The sequence below is a fragment of the Rutidosis leptorrhynchoides genome, chromosome 2 (assembly GCF_046630445.1).
Source record: "Rutidosis leptorrhynchoides isolate AG116_Rl617_1_P2 chromosome 2, CSIRO_AGI_Rlap_v1, whole genome shotgun sequence".
In the NCBI taxonomy this organism is placed as follows: Eukaryota; Viridiplantae; Streptophyta; class Magnoliopsida; order Asterales; family Asteraceae; genus Rutidosis; species Rutidosis leptorrhynchoides.
This window is the reverse complement of record NC_092334.1, coordinates 348890574-348912043: the sequence shown is the minus strand read 5'-3', so window position 1 is coordinate 348912043 and position 21470 is coordinate 348890574. Positions and strand designations below refer to the sequence as shown.

At 36.7% G+C, this 21470-nt stretch overlaps 1 protein-coding gene across 1 annotated transcript; it reads left to right on the top strand.

Annotated features, from left to right (window-relative positions):
• Positions 1-13967: 13967 nt before the first annotated feature.
• On the top strand, positions 13968-15347 carry LOC139888910 (uncharacterized). The gene has a single exon (XM_071871891.1). The coding sequence runs from the start codon at positions 13968-13970 to the stop codon at positions 15345-15347; it is 1380 nt and encodes a 459-aa protein (XP_071727992.1).
• The last annotated feature ends 6123 nt before the right edge of the window (positions 15348-21470 follow it).

The window sequence follows — 21470 nt, the reverse complement described above, 5'->3', positions numbered from 1 at the left end:
CGGGTATGGGCCATTCCCTTACTGGGCCGCAGATTGGGCCTGTCACTTTGGGCACCTATTTTCGTGACTAGCAGCTGGAGCCTGAGTGAAATAAAGCACGTGCAAAGAGCTGGAAACTTGGAGATTAAGTATTATAATTTGGTTCAAATTCTAGTTTATCCTTTTGTTAGTTTCTTTTGATGTTATCTTAATTTTGTTAGCTAATTAAGCGTGGGTTGTAAACACGCAGAACTCAGTTTTTTGATTATTTTTTTATCGTGAAATAAAAGTTTGAACCGAGAAGGTTTCCATCTGAAATGTCCCGTTCTTATTGATTAAAAACGTTCCATATTAATTGATTTCGTTGCGAGGTTTTGACCTCTATATGAGACGTTTTTCAAAGACTGCATTCATTTTTAAACAAACCATAACCTTTATTTCATCAATAAAGGTTTAAAAAGCTTTACGTAGATTATCAAATAATGATAATCTAAAATATCCTGTTTACACACGACCATTACATAATGGTTTACAATACAAATATGTTACAACAAAATAAGTTTCTTGAATGCAGTTTTTACACAATATCATACAAGCATGGACTCCAAATCTTGTCCTTATTTAAGTATGCGACAGCGGAAGCTCTTAATAATCACCTGAGAATAAACATGCTTAAAACGTCAACAAAAATGTTGGTGAGTTATAGGTTTAACCTATATATATCAAATCGTAACAATAGACCACAAGATTTCATATTTCAATACACATCCCATACATAGAGATAAAAATCATTCATATGGTGAACACCTGGTAACCGACAATAACAAGATGCATATATAAGAATATCCCCATCATTCCGGGACACCCTTCGGATATGATATAAATTTCGAAGTACTAAAGCATCCGGTACTTTGGATGGGGTTTGTTAGGCCCAATAGATCTATCTTTAGGATTCGCGTCAATTAGGGTGTCTGTTCCCTAATTCTTAGATTACCAGACTTAATAAAAAGGGGCATATTCGATTTCGATAATTCAACCATAGAATGTAGTTTCACGTACTTGTGTCTATTTTGTAAATCATTTATAAAACCTGCATGTATTCTCATCCCAAAAATATTAGATTTTAAAAGTGGGACTATAACTCACTTTCACAGATTTTTACTTCGTCGGGAAGTAAGACTTGGCCACTGGTTGATTCACGAACCTATAACAATATATACATATATATCAAAGTATGTTCAAAATATATTTACAACACTTTTAATATATTTTGATGTTTTAAGTTTATTAAGTCAGCTGTCCTCGTTAGTAACCTACAACTAGTTGTCCACAGTTAGATGTACAGAAATAAATAGATAAATATTATCTTGAATCAATCCACGACCCAGTGTATACGTATCTCAGTATTGATCACAACTCAAACTATATATATTTTGGAATCAACCTCAACCCTGTATAGCTAACTCCAACATTCACATATAGAGTGTCTATGGTTGTTCCGAAATATATATAGATGTGTCGACATGATAGGTCGAAACATTGTATACGTGTCTATGGTATCTCAAGATTACATAATATATAATACAAGTTGATTAAGTTATGGTTGGAATAGATTTGTTACCAATTTTCACGTAGCTAAAATGAGAAAAATTATCCAATCTTGTTTTACCCATAACTTCTTCATTTTAAATCCGTTTTGAGTGAATCAAATTGCTATGGTTTCATATTGAACTCTATTTTATGAATCTAAACAAAAAAAGTATAGGTTTCTAGTCGGAAAAATAAGTTACAAGTCGTTTTTGTAAAGGTAGTCATTTCAGTCGAAAGAACGACGTCTAGATGACCATTTTAGAAAACATACTTCCACTTTGAGTTTAACCATAATTTTTGGATATAGTTTAATGTTCATAATAAAAATCATTTTCTCAGAATAACAACTTTTAAATCAAAGTTTATCATAGTTTTTAATTAACTAACCCAAAACAGCCCGCGGTGTTACTACGACGGCGTAAATCCGGTTTTACGGTGTTTTTCGTGTTTCCAGGTTTTAAATCATTAAGTTAGCATATCATATAGATATAGAACATGTGTTTAGTTGATTTTAAAAGTCAAGTTAGAAGGATTAACTTTTGTTTGCGAACAAGTTTAGAATTAACTAAACTATGTTCTAGTGATTACAAGTTTAAACCTTCGAATAAGATAGCTTTATATGTATGAATCGAATGATGTTATGAACATCATTACTACCTTAAGTTCCTTGGATGAACCTACTGGAAAAGGGAAAAATGGATCTAGCTTCAATGGATCCTTGGATGGCTCAAAGTTCTTGAAGCAAAATCATGACACGAAAACAAGTTCAAGTAAGATCATCACTTGAAATAAGATTGTTATAGTTATAGAAATTGAACCAAAGTTTGAATATGATTATTACCTTGTATTAGAATGATAACCTACTGTAAGAAACAAAGATTTCTTGAGGTTGGATGATCACCTTACAAGATTGGAAGTGAGCTAGCAAACTTGAAAGTATTCTTGATTTTATGAAACTAGAACTTTTGGAATTTATGAAGAACACTTAGAACTTGAAGATAGAACTTGAGAGAGTTCAATTAGATGAAGAAAATTGAAGAATGAAAGTGTTTGTAGGTGTTTTTGGTCGTTGGTGTATGGATTAGATATAAAGGATATGTAATTTTGTTTTCATGTAAATAAGTCATGAATGATTACTCATATTTTTGTAATCTTATGAGATATTTCATGCTAGTTGCCAAATGATGGTTCCCACATGTGTTAGGTGACTCACATGGGCTGCTAAGAGCTGATCATTGGAGTGTATATACCAATAGTACATACATCTAAAAGCTGTGTATTGTACGAGTACGAATACGGGTGCATACGAGTAGAATTGTTGATGAAACTGAACGAGAATGTAATTGTAAGCATTTTTGTTAAGTAGAAGTATTTTGATAAGTGTATTGAAGTCTTTCAAAAGTGTATAAATACATATTAAAACACTACATGTATATACATTTTAACTGAGTCGTTAAGTCATCGTTAGTCGTTACATGTAAGTGTTGTTTTGAAACCTTTAGGTTAACGATCTTGTTAAATGTTGTTAACCCAATGTTTATAATATCAAAATAGATTTTAAATTATTATATTATCATGATATTATGATGTACGAATATCTCTTAATATGATATATATACATTAAATGTCGTTACAACGATAAACGTTACATATATGTCTCATTTCAAAATCATTAAGTTAGTAGTCTTGTTTTTACATATGTAGTTCATTGTTAATATAATTAATGATATGTTTACTTATCATAATATCATGTTAACTATATATATAACCATATATATGTCATCATATAGTTTTTTTACAAGTTTTAACGTTCGTGAATCACCGGTCAACTTGGGTGGTCAATTGTCTATATGAAACCTATTTCAATTAATCAAGTCTTAACTAGTTTGATTGCTTAACATGTTGGAAACATTTAATCATGTAAACATCAATCTCAATTAATATATATAAACATGGAAAAGTTCGGGTCACTACAGTACCTACCCGTTAAATAAATTTCGTCCCGAAATTTTAAGCTGTTGAAGGTGTTGACGAATCTTCTGGAAATAGATGCGGGTATTTCTTCTTCATCTGATCTTCACGCTCCCAGGTGAACTCGGGTCCTCTACGAGCATTCCATCGAACCTTAACAATTGGTATCTTGTTTTGCTTAAGTCTTTTAACCTCACGATCCATTATTTCGACGGGTTCTTCGATGAATTGGAGTTTTTCGTTGATTTGGATTTCATCTAACGGAATAGTGAGATCTTCTTTAGCAAAACATTTCTTCAAATTCGAGACGTGGAAAGTGTTATGTACAGCCGCGAGTTGTTGAGGTAACTCAAGTCGGTAAGCTACTGGTCCGACACGATCAATAATCTTGAATGGTCCAATATACCTTGGATTTAATTTCCCTCGTTTACCAAATCGAACAACGCCTTTCCAAGGTGAAACTTTAAGCATGACCATCTCTCCAATTTCAAATTCTATATCTTTTCTTTTAATGTCAGCGTAGCTCTTTTGTCGACTTTGGGCGGTTTTCAACCGTTGTTGAATTTGGATGATCTTCTCGGTAGTTTCTTGTATAATCTCCGGACCCGTAATCTGTCTATCCCCCACCTCACTCCAACAAATCGGAGACCTGCACTTTCTACCATAAAGTGCTTCAAACGGCGCCATCTCAATGCTTGAATGGTAGCTGTTGTTGTAGGAAAATTCTGCTAACGGTAGATGTCGATCCCAACTGTTTCCGAAATCAATAACACATGCTCGTAGCATGTCTTCAAGCGTTTGTATCATCCTTTCACTCTGCCCATCAGTTTGTGGATGATAGGCAGCACTCATGTCTAGACGAGTTCCTAATGCTTGCTGTAATGTCTGCCAGAATCTTGAAATAAATCTGCCATCCCTATCAGAGATAATAGAGATTGGTATTCCATGTCTGGAGACGACTTCCTTCAAATACAGTCGTGCTAACTTCTCCATCTTGTCATCTTCTCTTATTGGTAGGAAGTGTGCTGATTTGGTGAGATGATCAACTATTACCCAAATAGTATCAAAACCACTTGCAGTCCTTGGCAATTTAGTGATGAAATCCATGGTAATGTTTTCCCATTTCCATTCCGGGATTTCGGGTTGTTGAAGTAGACCTGATGGTTTCTGATGCTCAGCTTTGACCTTAGAACACGTCAAACATTCTCCTACGTATTTAGCAACATCGGCTTTCATACCCGGCCACCAAAAATGTTTCTTGAGATCCTTGTACATCTTCCCCGTTCCAGGATGTATTGAGTATCTGGTTTTATGAGCTTCTCTAAGTACCATTTCTCTCATATCTCCAAATTTTGGTACCCAAATCCTTTCAGCCCTATACCGGGTTTCGTCTTCCCGAATATTAAGATGCTTCTCCGATCCTTTGGGTATTTCATCCTTTAAATTTCCCTCTTTTAAAACTCCTTGTTGCGCCTCCTTTATTTGAGTAGTAATGTTATTATGAATCATTATATTCATAGATTTTACTCGAATGGGTTCTCTATCCTTCCTGCTCAAGGCATCGGCTACCACATTTGCCTTCCCCGGGTGGTAACGAATCTCAAAATCGTAATCATTCAATAATTCAATCCACCTACGCTGCCTCATATTCAGTTGTTTCTGATTAAATATGTGTTGAAGACTTTTGTGGTCGGTATATATAATACTTTTGACCCCATATAAGTAGTGCCTCCAAGTCTTTAATGCAAAAACAACCGCGCCTAATTCCAAATCATGCGTCGTATAATTTTGTTCGTGAATCTTCAATTGTCTAGACGCATAAGCAATCACCTTCGTTCGTTGCATTAATACACAACCGAGACCTTGCTTTGATGCGTCACAATAAATCACAAAATCATCATTCCCTTCAGGCAATGACAATATAGGTGCCGTAGTTAGCTTTTTCTTCAATAACTGAAACGCTTTCTCTTGTTCATCATTCCATTCAAATTTCTTCCCTTTATGCGTTAATGCAGTCAAGGGTTTTGCTATTCTGGAAAAGTCTTGGATGAACCTTCTGTAGTAACCAGCTAGTCCTAAAAACTGGCGTATGTGTTTCGGAGTTTTCGGGGTTTCCCACTTTTCAACAGTTTCTATCTTTGCCGGATCCACCTTAATACCTTCTTTGTTCACTATGTGACCGAGGAATTGAACTTCTTCCAACCAAAATGCACACTTTGAAAACTTAGCGTACAATTCTTCCTTCCTCAATACTTCTAACACCTTTCTCAAATGTTCACCGTGTTCTTGGTCATTCTTTGAGTAAATAAGTATGTCATCAATGAAAACAATGACAAACTTGTCAAGGTATGGTCCACACACTCGGTTCATAAGGTCCATGAACACAGCTGGTGCATTAGTTAAACCAAACGGCATGACCATAAACTCGTAATGACCGTAACGTGTTCTGAAAGCAGTCTTTGGAATATCATCTTCTTTCACCCCCATTTGATGATACCCGGAACGTAAGTCAATCTTTGAATAAACAGACGAGCCTTGTAGTTGATCAAATAAGTCGTCGATTCTCGGTAGTGGGTAGCGGTTCTTGATGGTAAGTTTGTTCAACTCTCGGTAGTCGATACACAACCTGAATGTACCATCTTTCTTCTTGACAAACAAAACAGGAGCTCCCCACGGTGATGTGCTTGGTCGAATGAAACCACGCTCTAAAAGTTCTTGTAATTGGCTTTGCAGTTCTTTCATCTCGCTGGGTGCGAGTCTGTAAGGAGCACGAGCTATTGGTGCAGCTCCTGGTACAAGATCTATTTGAAATTCAACGGATCGATGTGGGGGTAATCCCGGTAATTCTTTCGGAAATACATCGGGAAATTCTTTTGCAATGGGAACATCATTGATGCTCTTTTCTTCAGTTTGTACTTTCTCGACGTGTGCTAGAACAGCATAGCAACCTTTTCTTATTAGTTTTTGTGCCTTCAAATTACTAATAAGATGTAGCTTCGTGTTGCTCTTTTCTCCGTACACCATTAAGGGTTTTCCTTTTTCTCGTATAATACGAATTGCATTTTTGTAACAAACGATCTCTGCTTTCACTTCTTTCAACCAGTCCATACCGATTATCACATCAAAACTCCCTAACTCTACTGGTATCAAGTCAATCTTAAATGTTTCGCTAACCAGTTTAATTTCTCGATTCCGACATATATTATCTGCTGAAATTAATTTACCATTTGCTAATTCGAGTAAAAATTTACTATCCAAAGGCGTCAATGGATAACTTAATTTAGCACAAAAATCTCTACTCATATAGCTTCTATCCGCACCCGAATCAAATAAAACGTAAGCAGATTTATTGTCAATAAGAAACGTACCCGTAACAAGCTCCGGGTCTTCCTGTGCCTCTACCGCATTAATATTGAAAACTCTTCCACGGCCTTGTCCATTCGTGTTCTCCTGGTTCGGGCAATCTCTAATAATGTGGCCTGGTTTTCCACATTTATAACAAACTACATTGGCATAACTTGCTCCGACACTACTTGCTCCGCCATTACTCGTTCCGACACCATTTGTTCCTTTCGTTCTATTAACCCCTGGTCCGTAGACCTCACACTTCGCCGCGCTATGACCATTTCTTTTACACTTGTTGCAAAATTTGGTGCAGAACCCCGAGTGATTCTTTTCACACCTTTGGCATAGTTGCTTCTGATTGTTGTTGTTGTTGCGGTTATTATTGTTGTTGGGATGATTGTTGTAGTTGATGTTGTTGTTGTTGTTGTTGTTGTTGTTGGGCCGTTTGTTGTAGTTGCGATTGATGTTGCGATTGTTGGGATAATTGTTGCGATTATTGTTGTAATTGCTGTTGTTGTTGTATTGGTGATTCTTATCACCGTTTTCCTCCCACTTTCTTTTGACTTGCTTCATATTGGCCTCTTCAGCAGTCTGTTCTTTAATTCTTTCTTCAATCTGGTTCACTAGTTTGTGAGCCATTCTACATGCCTGTTGTATGGAGGCGGGCTCGTGTGAACTTATATCTTCTTGGATTCTTTCCGGTAATCCTTTCACAAACGCGTCGATCTTCTCTTCCTCATCTTCGAATGCTCCCGGACACAATAGGCACAATTCTGTGAATCGTCTTTCGTACGTGGTAATATCAAATCCTTGGGTTCGTAACCCTCTAAGTTCTGTCTTGAGCTTATTAACCTCGGTTCTGGGACGGTACTTCTCGTTCATCAAGTGCTTGAATGCTGACCACGGTAGTGCGTACGCATCATCTTGTCCCACTTGCTCTAGATAGGTATTCCACCATGTTAACGCAGAACCTGTGAAGGTATGCGTAGCGTACTTCACTTTGTCCTCTTCAGTACACTTACTTATGGCAAACACCGATTCAACCTTCTCGGTCCACCGTTTCAATCCGATCGGTCCTTCGGTTCCATCAAATTCTAAAGGTTTGCAGGCAGTGAATTCTTTGTAGGTGCATCCTACACGATTTCCTGTACTGCTAGATCCAAGGTTATTGTTGGTATGTAGCGCAGCCTGTACTGCGGCTATGTTTGAAGCTAGAAAAGTACGGAATTCCTCTTCATTCATATTCACGGTGTGTCGAGTAGTCGGTGCCATTTCCTTCAAAATAGTTAAATGGAATAAGTTAATCATACAGAATATTAAGAGTAGTTAATAGTATTTCATAGCATAATATGAACTCATTTATAAAAGCTTTTTCTTCATATTAGCGTTTTATAAGTTTAAATTCGGGTAGTACCTACCCGTTAAGTTCATACTTAGTAGCTAATATACAATTCAACTACTACAATTCTATATGAAAAACTGATTATAATAATATTTCGCGTTCAAACTTTTATACAATATTTTACAAACTTACAATACCGCTTATTTTACATAAAGCATGAAATATAGCACACAATAACTTTGATACAAGATAGTTGTGAAGACAATTCTAGCTAGTACACAAGTCATTCAGCAAAGGCAATAAAGACACGTAATTCATACGTCCAGAAACAAGTCATGCATTCTGGTTTTACTAGGACTACTTCCCATCCTTGGTCTTGTGCAACATAACCGTTATGGCCGTTGATAAGACAGCGTGTTGTAACGTCATCAAAGGGACGAGGGTTACGTAATGTCCAACAGTCCCGTAATAATCTAAAAACCTCATTTCTTACCCCAATTACCGACTCCGTCACTTGTGGAAACGTTTTGTTTAATAGTTTTAGCCCGATGTTCTTGTTCTCACTTTGGTGAGAAGCGAACATTACTAATCCGTAAGCATAACATGCTTCTTTATGTTGCATGTTAGCCGCTTTTTCTAAATCACGAAGTCCAATATTCGGATATATTGAGTCAAAATAATTTCTTAACCCGTTGCGTAAAATAGCATTTGGGTTCCCCGCAATATATGCGTCAAAGTAAACACATCGTAACTTATGGGTTTCCCAATGTGATATCCCCCATCTTTCAAACGAAAGTCTCTTATAAACCAAGACATTCTTGGAACGTTCTTCGAATGTCTTACAAACTGATCTCGCCTTAAATAGTTGTGCCGAAGAATTCTGGCCGACTTTAGACAAGATTTCATCAATCATGTCTCCGGGTAGGTCTCTTAAAATATTGGGTTGTCTATCCATTTTGTGTTTTTAAACTGTAAAATAGACAAGAGTTAGATTCATAAAAAAAATACTTATTAATACAAGCAATTTTTACATATATCATAAAGCATAAGAACACTATATTCCATATATTACACCACACGAATACAACTATCTTATTCCGACTCGCTCGTTTCTTCTTCTTCGGTTTTGGTTCGTTTTGCCAAGTTTCTAGGGATATATGATGTTCCCCTAATACGAGCCGTCGTTGTCCACATTGGTTTAGAAAAACCTGGTGGTTTAGAGGTTCCCGGGTCATTGTTACAACTTAAGGACTTCGGGGGTTGACGATACATATAAAGTTCATCGGGGTTGGAATTAGATTTCTCTATTTTTATGCCCTTTCCCTTATTATTTTCTTTTGCCTTTTTAAATTCAGTTGGGGTAATTTCTATAACATCATCGAAATTCTCGTCGGAATCCGATTCATCGGAGAATTGGTAATCCTCCCAATATTTTGCTTCCTTGGCGGAAACACCATTGACCATAATTAACTTTGGTCGGTTGGTTGAGGATTTTCTTTTACTTAACCGTTTTATTATTTCCCCCACCGGTTCTATTTCTTCATCCGGTTCCGATTCTTCTTCCGGTTCCGATTCTTCTTCCGGTTCCGACTCTCCTTCCGGTTCCTCTTCGGGAACTTGTGAATCAGTCCACAAATCATTCCAATTTACATTTGACTCTTCATTATTATTAGGTGAGTCAATGGGACTTGTTCTAGAGGTAGACATCTATCACATAATATCAAACACGTTAAGAGATTAATATATCACATAATATTCATATGTTAAAAATATATAGTTTCCAACAAAAATGTTAAGCAATCATTTTTAAAGAAAACACGATCGAAGTCCAGACTCACTAATGCATCCTAACAAACTCGATAAGACACACTAATGCAAATTTTCTGGTTCTCTAAGACCAACGCTCGGATACCAACTGAAATGTCCCGTTCTTATTGATTAAAAACGTTCCATATTAATTGATTTCGTTGCGAGGTTTTGACCTCTATATGAGACGTTTTTCAAAGACTGCATTCATTTTTAAACAAACCATAACCTTTATTTCATCAATAAAGGTTTAAAAAGCTTTACGTAGATTATCAAATAATGATAATCTAAAATATCCTGTTTACACACGACCATTACATAATGGTTTACAATACAAATATGTTACAACAAAATAAGTTTCTTGAATGCAGTTTTTACACAATATCATACAAGCATGGACTCCAAATCTTGTCCTTATTTAAGTATGCGACAGCGGAAGCTCTTAATAATCACCTGAGAATAAACATGCTTAAAACGTCAACAAAAATGTTGGTGAGTTATAGGTTTAACCTATATATATCAAATCGTAACAATAGACCACAAGATTTCATATTTCAATACACATCCCATACATAGAGATAAAAATCATTCATATGGTGAACACCTGGTAACCGACAATAACAAGATGCATATATAAGAATATCCCCATCATTCCGGGACACCCTTCGGATATGATATAAATTTCGAAGTACTAAAGCATCCGGTACTTTGGATGGGGTTTGTTAGGCCCAATAGATCTATCTTTAGGATTCGCGTCAATTAGGGTGTCTGTTCCCTAATTCTTAGATTACCAGACTTAATAAAAAGGGGCATATTCGATTTCGATAATTCAACCATAGAATGTAGTTTCACGTACTTGTGTCTATTTTGTAAATCATTTATAAAACCTGCATGTATTCTCATCCCAAAAATATTAGATTTTAAAAGTGGGACTATAACTCACTTTCACAGATTTTTACTTCGTCGGGAAGTAAGACTTGGCCACTGGTTGATTCACGAACCTATAACAATATATACATATATATCAAAGTATGTTCAAAATATATTTACAACACTTTTAATATATTTTGATGTTTTAAGTTTATTAAGTCAGCTGTCCTCGTTAGTAACCTACAACTAGTTGTCCACAGTTAGATGTACAGAAATAAATAGATAAATATTATCTTGAATCAATCCACGACCCAGTGTATACGTATCTCAGTATTGATCACAACTCAAACTATATATATTTTGGAATCAACCTCAACCCTGTATAGCTAACTCCAACATTCACATATAGAGTGTCTATGGTTGTTCCGAAATATATATAGATGTGTCGACATGATAGGTCGAAACATTGTATACGTGTCTATGGTATCTCAAGATTACATAATATATAATACAAGTTGATTAAGTTATGGTTGGAATAGATTTGTTACCAATTTTCACGTAGCTAAAATGAGAAAAATTATCCAATCTTGTTTTACCCATAACTTCTTCATTTTAAATCCGTTTTGAGTGAATCAAATTGCTATGGTTTCATATTGAACTCTATTTTATGAATCTAAACAAAAAAAGTATAGGTTTCTAGTCGGAAAAATAAGTTACAAGTCGTTTTTGTAAAGGTAGTCATTTCAGTCGAAAGAACGACGTCTAGATGACCATTTTAGAAAACATACTTCCACTTTGAGTTTAACCATAATTTTTGGATATAGTTTAATGTTCATAATAAAAATCATTTTCTCAGAATAACAACTTTTAAATCAAAGTTTATCATAGTTTTTAATTAACTAACCCAAAACAGCCCGCGGTGTTACTACGACGGCGTAAATCCGGTTTTACGGTGTTTTTCGTGTTTCCAGGTTTTAAATCATTAAGTTAGCATATCATATAGATATAGAACATGTGTTTAGTTGATTTTAAAAGTCAAGTTAGAAGGATTAACTTTTGTTTGCGAACAAGTTTAGAATTAACTAAACTATGTTCTAGTGATTACAAGTTTAAACCTTCGAATAAGATAGCTTTATATGTATGAATCGAATGATGTTATGAACATCATTACTACCTTAAGTTCCTTGGATGAACCTACTGGAAAAGGGAAAAATGGATCTAGCTTCAATGGATCCTTGGATGGCTCAAAGTTCTTGAAGCAAAATCATGACACGAAAACAAGTTCAAGTAAGATCATCACTTGAAATAAGATTGTTATAGTTATAGAAATTGAACCAAAGTTTGAATATGATTATTACCTTGTATTAGAATGATAACCTACTGTAAGAAACAAAGATTTCTTGAGGTTGGATGATCACCTTACAAGATTGGAAGTGAGCTAGCAAACTTGAAAGTATTCTTGATTTTATGAAACTAGAACTTTTGGAATTTATGAAGAACACTTAGAACTTGAAGATAGAACTTGAGAGAGTTCAATTAGATGAAGAAAATTGAAGAATGAAAGTGTTTGTAGGTGTTTTTGGTCGTTGGTGTATGGATTAGATATAAAGGATATGTAATTTTGTTTTCATGTAAATAAGTCATGAATGATTACTCATATTTTTGTAATCTTATGAGATATTTCATGCTAGTTGCCAAATGATGGTTCCCACATGTGTTAGGTGACTCACATGGGCTGCTAAGAGCTGATCATTGGAGTGTATATACCAATAGTACATACATCTAAAAGCTGTGTATTGTACGAGTACGAATACGGGTGCATACGAGTAGAATTGTTGATGAAACTGAACGAGAATGTAATTGTAAGCATTTTTGTTAAGTAGAAGTATTTTGATAAGTGTATTGAAGTCTTTCAAAAGTGTATAAATACATATTAAAACACTACATGTATATACATTTTAACTGAGTCGTTAAGTCATCGTTAGTCGTTACATGTAAGTGTTGTTTTGAAACCTTTAGGTTAACGATCTTGTTAAATGTTGTTAACCCAATGTTTATAATATCAAAATAGATTTTAAATTATTATATTATCATGATATTATGATGTACGAATATCTCTTAATATGATATATATACATTAAATGTCGTTACAACGATAAACGTTACATATATGTCTCATTTCAAAATCATTAAGTTAGTAGTCTTGTTTTTACATATGTAGTTCATTGTTAATATAATTAATGATATGTTTACTTATCATAATATCATGTTAACTATATATATAACCATATATATGTCATCATATAGTTTTTTTACAAGTTTTAACGTTCGTGAATCACCGGTCAACTTGGGTGGTCAATTGTCTATATGAAACCTATTTCAATTAATCAAGTCTTAACTAGTTTGATTGCTTAACATGTTGGAAACATTTAATCATGTAAACATCAATCTCAATTAATATATATAAACATGGAAAAGTTCGGGTCACTACACCATCAAACCGTGAAGGTTTTTATCCATTCGGTTGTGTAAGCCACGATCTGTACTTTATTTTGCTGAACTGTGAAGGTTTTGCATTATTTGGTATCAGGAGTCCAGGATGGCTGAACAACAACCTCGTCGTGGTGCTTACCGATCTGTACGAATTAGTAACCCTGATCCATATGTTGAAATTGAAAGGTTGCAGAAACGAATCGCAGAATTGGAGATGAATAGCCATCGGGACGATGATGATTCCGTGTCTGACTTTTCTTCTCGTGGTCGTTGGGAAGAGGACAGAAACCCGTTCGCTAGCCCGAGCGGTTATCAAAGAGGGCATGATGATCCTTTACGTAGTATTGGGATGAAAGTGGAGATTCCATAGTTCAATGGAGCAGCACACCCCGACGATTTTATTGACTGGTTAAGCACGGTGGAACGCGTGTTTGACATCAAGGATATTCCCGAAAAGTTAAAAGTAAAACTAGTTGCTCATAAACTCCGGAAGCACGCCTCACTTTGGTGGGATCACGTCAAAAGACAACGACTTACTGCTCGCAAATCCAAAGTCGAAACATGGGAAAAAATGAAGAAGTTGATGCGGGCCAAGTTTTTACCCGAAAACCACAGACAAGATGCTTTTGTTTCTTATCATAATCTTCGCCAACAATCCATGGGCGTAGAAGAATTTATCAACGAATTCGACAAACTAGGAATGTGTTGTGATGTGGATGAACCAGAAGAGCAGACTATAGCACGATTCTTGAGCAATTTGAAACCTGGAATAGCGGATGTGGTAACATTACAACCATACTGGACCTACACCGACATTTGTCGGCTTGCTTTAAAAGTCGAAAAACAGCTCCAGTGGGGGAAAACCCGCCCTCCATTTGTATGCCAATCTCCACCTGTCAAGCCACTTGTTCCCTCAAATGACAAACCAAAAGTAGATACTGAGACAACAACACCACCGAGTACATCTTCTAATAAACCTCCTACATGCTACAAATGTCAAGGTAAAGGGCATTATGCACGTGAATGTTCGAATAAACGCTCGATTACTATTTGGGATGACACGAGTGAGCCGCAGTATGACATGGAAGATTCCACAATGCACTCGGACGTTGTAGACAATGTGGGACAGGAAGAAATTGTTTACGCAGATCAGGGTGAAGCACTAGTTATGTGTTGCGCCCTAAATAGTTCAACTGCTCACTCTGTTGACGAACTAGGTTGGCTCCGTAACAATATTTTTCGAACAAAAGTTACCGCAAAGGGAAAGGTGTGTACCATGGTGATCGATGGAGGCAGTTTTGAAAATGTCGTTTCAAAAGATATGGTCGAGAAATTAAATCTTGAAACGGAAGATCATCCTGAACCTTACCAACTCACGTGGCTCAAACGTGGGAATTACGTCCAGGTTAGTAAACGTTGTTTAGTACAATTTTCGATTGGAAAGAAGTATAAGGACGAAGTATGGTGTGAAGTAATTCCTATGGACGCGTGTCATTTATTGTTAGGACTCCCGTGGCAATTCGATCGCCAAACTAAACATGACGGATACCGAAATACATATAGTTTTCACAAAGATGGCTTTCATATTGTTTTGGCTCCCATGGATACTCGCACATCACCTGTTACTGATCCCACACTTTTTCTCAATTATAATGGATTCCAACTAGCAACTAAAACAAGCCCCTTTATTTTTGCACTAGTTGTTCAGGAGAGTAATGAACTAACAGCGGGCAGTCCCGATGTCGTACAACCCCTTTTAGCAGAGTACCGAGATGTTTTACCTGATGCAATACCCCCAGGGCTGCCGCCGATGCGCGACATTCAACATTGCATTGATTTCATGCCGGGTGCAGTCAATCCTAATAAGCCCGCATACAGAATGAACCTAAAAGAATTCGAAGAATTGCAACGTCAAGTATCTGAGTTGTTGGCAAAGGGTCTGATACGTTAAAGTATGAGCCCGTGCGCCGTGCCCGCGCTACTGGTTCCCAAACAAGGCGGTTCTTTTCGCATGTGTATCGATAGTAGAGCGGTTAACAAGATCACGATTAAATATCATTTTTCTATTCCACGGTTTGACGACCTCATTGACCAATTATATAGGGCGACTGTTTTTTCTAAAATAGACTTACAGAGCGGTTATCATCAGATTCATATGCGCCTGAGGGACGAATGGAAAACCGCATTTAAAACTCGCGATGGTCTATATGAATGGATGGTGATGCCGTTCGGACTTTCGAATGCTCCAAGCACTTTTATGCGTCTTATGAATCAGGTATTTAAGCCTTTCATTGGACGTTTTGTTGTGGTTTATTTTGACGATATCTTGGTTTATAGCGTGTACACTGCCCAACACCTTCAACATTTGCGTGAAGTGTTCCATGTCCTTCGTGCTGAAAAGTTGTATGCAAACGAGCAGAAATGTCAATTTTTGACATCAGAGGTCATATTTTTGGGTTATGTTATTTCGGGGGACGGTATAAAAATGGATGAAGCTAAAATCTCTGCTATTACTCACTGGCTGACACCAACTACTATTCAAGAAGTCCGGAGTTTCCACGGATTAGCGTCTTTTTATAGACGTTTTATCAAAGAGTTTAGTTCTATCATTGCACCGGTCACTGAATGCATGAAACAAGGCCATTTTGCATGGACTGAGGCTGCCGATTCAGCCTTCAACCTCTTGAAATCCAAGGTAACGCAAGCCCCGATTCTTGTTTTGCCTAACTTTAGTGATGTTTTTCAGGTAGAATGCGATGTGTCTGGTGTGGGAATTGGTGGAGTTTTAACCCAAAACAAACGCCCAATAGCCTATTTTAGCGAGAAGCTGAATGACATTCGAAGACGTTACTCTACATACGATCGCGAGTTCTATGCGATTGTGCGTACATTGGATAATTGGCGGCATTATTTACTACCTGCCGAGTTTATCTTATACTCGGATCACGAGTCGTTAAAATATATACATGGTCAACACAAGCTCAATCCTCGCCATGCGAAATGGGTTGAGTCCTTGCAAGCATTCTCTTTTGTTATCAAACATAAAGCAGGCGTTAATAATCAGGTTGCAGACGCTTTGAGTAGGCGACACACCCTTCTTTCTACCATGAAAATGCGCCTACAAGGATTTGATGAATATAAGGGTGTCACCAAACATGATCTTGACTTCAGTGGTATTTGGGAACAATGTTTACAAGGTGCTTTTAAATCTTTTTTCATACATGATGGCTACTTATTTAATGGGAAACGCATGTGCATTCCTAAGGGGTCTTTGCGGGATGCGATAGTCTTAGAAACTCACAGTGGGGGTCTCGGTGGCCATTTTGGCTTGAACAAAACTCTAGCAATAATCCAAGACAAATTCTTTTGGCCACACATGGTACGAGATGTTCACCGCATTGTTGCCCATTGTCGTACTTGTCACCTAGCCAAGACACATGGCACCAATGCCGGTTTATATACCCCGCTGCCCGTTCCCAATGGTCCGTGGGAAGATGTCTCACTTGATTTTGTCTTGGGATTACCGAGAACACAGCGTCACAAGGACTCCATTATGGTTGTCGTCGACCGATTCTCCAAAATGGCACATTTTGTCCCATGTGCCAAGACTTTTAATGCCAGTCAAGTTGCTAGACTTTATTTTGCAGAAATTGTTAAACTACATGGAGTTCCGAAATCTTTAACATCTGATAGGGACGTGAAATTCGTGAGCAATTTTTGGCGAACCTTATGGGCTCGAATCGGGTCACGGTTGAAATTTAGCAGCTCCCACCACCCACAAACGGATGGTCAGACAGAAGTGGTGAACCGTAGTTTGGGGAATCTATTACGCAGTTTAGTTGGGGACCACCCAAAATAGTGGGACTTGGTCTTACCGCAAGCAGAATTTGCCTTCAATCGTTCCATGAATCGCACTACAAAAAAACCCCATTTGAGATTGTTTACGGGTACAACCCCCTGACTCCTCTTGACTTGTTGCCTCATGCAATTAATCGTCTAGGTCCAACAGATGGTATTGATCGAGCTGAGGAGATTAAGTCGTTGCACAAATAGGTCCATGATCGTATTGTCACTCAAAATAATACATACAAACGTACGGCTGATTTGCGAAGAAAGAAAGTGGTGTTTAATGAGGGTGACCTTGTATGAATTCACTTATGCAAGGAGCGATTTCCAGGAGGCAGATTTGGTAAACTTAACCAGCGTGCTGATGGTCCATTTCGGGTTTTGAAACATATTAGTGATAATGCATATAAGATCGATCTACCAGGGCACTACAAAGTTTCGGCTACTTTCAACGTGGCGGATCTCTCACCTTATGTTGATGATGACTTCTCCGCTTTAGACTCGAGGTCGAGTCTCTCCAAAGGGGGAGGGGATGATGCATATACGGGTATGGACCATTCCCTGGGCTGCAGATTGGGCCTGTCACTTTGGGCACCTATTTCCGTGACTTGCAGCTGGAGCCTGAGTGAAATAAAGCACGTGCAAAGAGCTGGAAACTTGGAGATTAAGTATTATAATTTGGTTCAAATTCTAGTTTATCCTTTTGTTAGTTTCTTTTGATGTTATCTTAATTTTGTTAGCTAATAAAGCGTGGGTTGTAAACACGCAGAACTCAGTTTTTTGATTATTTTTTTATCGTGAAATAAAAGTTTGAACCGAGAAGGTTTCCATCAAACCGTGAAGGTTTTTATCCATTCGGTTGTGTAAGCCACGATCTATACTTTATTTTGCTGAACTGTGAAGGTTTTGCATTACATAAGCAATGTCTGCCTATAACATGCCTCTAACACCTTACAAAACCGCTGTAAGAAAGGAAATTCCCGCAGTTTCGCCTATTGAAAATAACTCACCTAAAAAGGGGAAGGTATCATCATCATGTCTACCATGTGATCATGAGAAAAAACAACCGGTTATCGAAAAGTCTGACAACAGTTCGGATATCCAAGAAGTAACTGATATTGAATACCAACAAAGCTTTGACAGTTATTACAGTTATTTTGTTTATGAACCTGACTATACCAGTGATGAAACATAATCTGATTTCAATGAAGATGACCCACATGTTCAAGGCAATAATTATTGCGTAAGGTTCAATGTCCCGGCAGGCCACACATGGGTTAGTGAATTATATATTATTTGATTTTACACATATTTACCAACTTTTGATGAATCCTACTTTGAGAACATCATACTTTTATGTATGCCCAACTGTCTAATGTCTTCTTATTGAAATATGATCGCAGCGCATTCCAAATCATTTTCTGGAAATTCCAGAACTAAAACATGGAAGTAAGTACAAGTGTTTGGACGTGAATCAAGATGTTTGATAACGGCTAAATAGTCACGTTTTTACCCCCGATATTAGCCCCATTTATGATGAATTAATTGACTTTATCATCTAAACAAGCATTTATTTGCTTCATTTGGTAGATTATGTCATTAAAAAGGCTATGTTTCAAGAATCACTAAAAACGGGTGAAAAAGAGGAAAAATGAACAAAACCGGCTAAGACCATTAACTCGCGTTTAAATAACATATTTTATAATTTTTGGAAAAGTTTATTTACTTAATCTCATGTTGTAGGATATTTAATTACAAACGCGTAGGCGCAAAAATCGTCAAAAACGGAGCTAAAACGAATATTCTAGAGCGAAAACGGTGAAAGACAAGTTACGATCCAGTAAACGGCTTGCCATAAGGGAAAATGGCCTACCAGCAAACGGGCATAAAAAATGGCTTACCGTGGCAAACGGGTAACAAAAACGGCCTTGCCAAACGGCCTGCCAGGGGTTTTTTAGCCATTTAATTACAATTTTGCCACCAAGCATTTTCTATAAATGGAGGCTTCATCCCACCATTTCAACACACACAAATTCTTTACTTCTCTCTCAAATATCTCTCTATAGTCGCTCTCTAGTGATCTATAGGAGATTAGTTCTCTCTCTACTTTCTCTCTCTAGTTTCTAGAGAGAGAAAAAGTACATAGATTAGGAAAATAATTATCTCTCTATTGTCGCTCTCTAGTGATCAATAGGAGAATAGTATGTAGTTACTAGTAGAAGCTATCAAGCATTATAACGCTATGGATATTTTGAAGAAATACAAGTGTTGTTCTGCCGACATTATTCGGTAATATCTATCCTTTCTTTTATTAATTTATTATAATATTCTTGTTCGATGTTTGTGATTTATTAATATTAGAAATGCTTGTTACCATGATGTGTGAGTAATTACTTTATTGTTTGCCATGATTTAATAATGTTAGTTAGGGATGATTATCGTTTCGTACTCGCTTTCTGTCTATGATATTAAACCTCGTTATTATCGTCCTTCCACCAATAAACGTGATTAAAACCTTTTATAAAGTCGACAATTATAAGGTAATTAATTATCTGTGTTTATACATTGGGCAAGGTATGAACCCATCGGAAATACTATAAAGTACATGGGGAATTATCGTAGGACCATATCAAGATATTGGTCAAGAGTATAAGACTCGAGGAAATATTGTTGCAACATTAGAGTACAGTGTTGATGTACTATAGGACCACTTGAGCATGGTCAAGGTTAGAAGCTATGGAACCACTATAAGTCTAGTACATGGTGGATAACTAAGGGATTTATTGGGTAGATTTAAGTAAGGGCTGGTTTAAGTCATAAATGGGAGTTTAACGCACTATAATACAAACTAAGCTTATAAATCTTTAAGGATGACCGAGAACTATCAGATGTTCTAATTTGTCTACACACCCTTTGATTTTACCAAACCATTGACAGAAAGGAATTTGAAACACAATCATAAACACTCACTTGGGTGATATACTAAGGTGTTAAAAAATGTTGGATATTCTATATATATGGCTATGCTACTTTATTCGTGCGCCCAAGGTATGCATTGCATCCAAGGTGGGCCGCTTATATCCTTAAACCGGATAAAGCGTCGGGAGTTGAGCATAGTCCATCCGATCAGAATCATGATAGCCTAGTTCCTCGTGACAAGCTAATAGAGAAATCAATAAGTAGGGAATCTAGTGTTTACACCAAGGTATATCTATCCAATGAGTGTCTCTCAATCATCCCGACACTACGTTATCTTAAATCATGGTGAACCACGTCTTCTGTCCTTAGCTGTTGCATGCTAGCTAGCTTATTTTAATTATATTGCTTTAATATTTTAATTACAATTATATAAACTATTCAACCCAACTATTGCCTTTATACAATTTGATATTCCGGATAAGGTAGTGTCTAGAATAAACCGGTTGGACTTGGTTGTTGGATTTTCCGAACAGTCGCCAATTTATTAGGACCAAAAGGACCCTGCCTCTCCACACAAGGTGTACCTGGCCACTAATCTGGGATACTAAATTGTGTACACACCCATCTTAATTACTAAATCATCTAGATAAGCTCCGTTTCAAATTCGACCGCTCAAGGAACAACCCTAGGTCATATTTTCCCTTGCTAACCCATATGAAGGAATAATAGATTTAGGCACAGCATATATAAATTAAACAATCAACTTCTTCTGTTATTATCCTGAATTGATGTTTTGTGACCTAATGACACCGCATAAATAAACCGTCCGATTCGGGCATATCAATGTTCATATTTAGGGATTAACAAATGAAAAAACGAAGAAGAAGCCAAACTTAGCAGTGACTTTTGGATTGATGCATTTTGTGAATATTAATGGATATGAACCTGGAAATGAATTGGTTATTGCTTTCAAGCGCGACGAACGTGTATTTCTTATTCTTGAGGACAAAAAACACAATGTTCCAAATTAATGGGTAACTATTAATCTTCTCCTAAGTCTAAATATTCTATGTGTGTCTTTTGTAACTACAAATCTATCTAATCTCTCTCCTTGGGGATAAATTTTAATATATTATTCACCTTATGTTATCATGTTGTTTTTGTTTGTAAGGTAGTGTGACACTTTAACATGTTACTTTTGTTTATAAGGTGAACAAGGGCAATGTTTGTGGTTATGTATTAACTTAGACTTTCATGTTTACTTTATTTTCAATGGATTAGCTAGGGTGTACTTATGTGAACTTCATAA

Coding starts and splice junctions, on each gene's coding strand:
- LOC139888910 (XM_071871891.1), top strand. CDS start 13,968: ATGAAGAAGTTGATGCGGGCCAAGTTTTTACCCGAAAACCACAGACAA.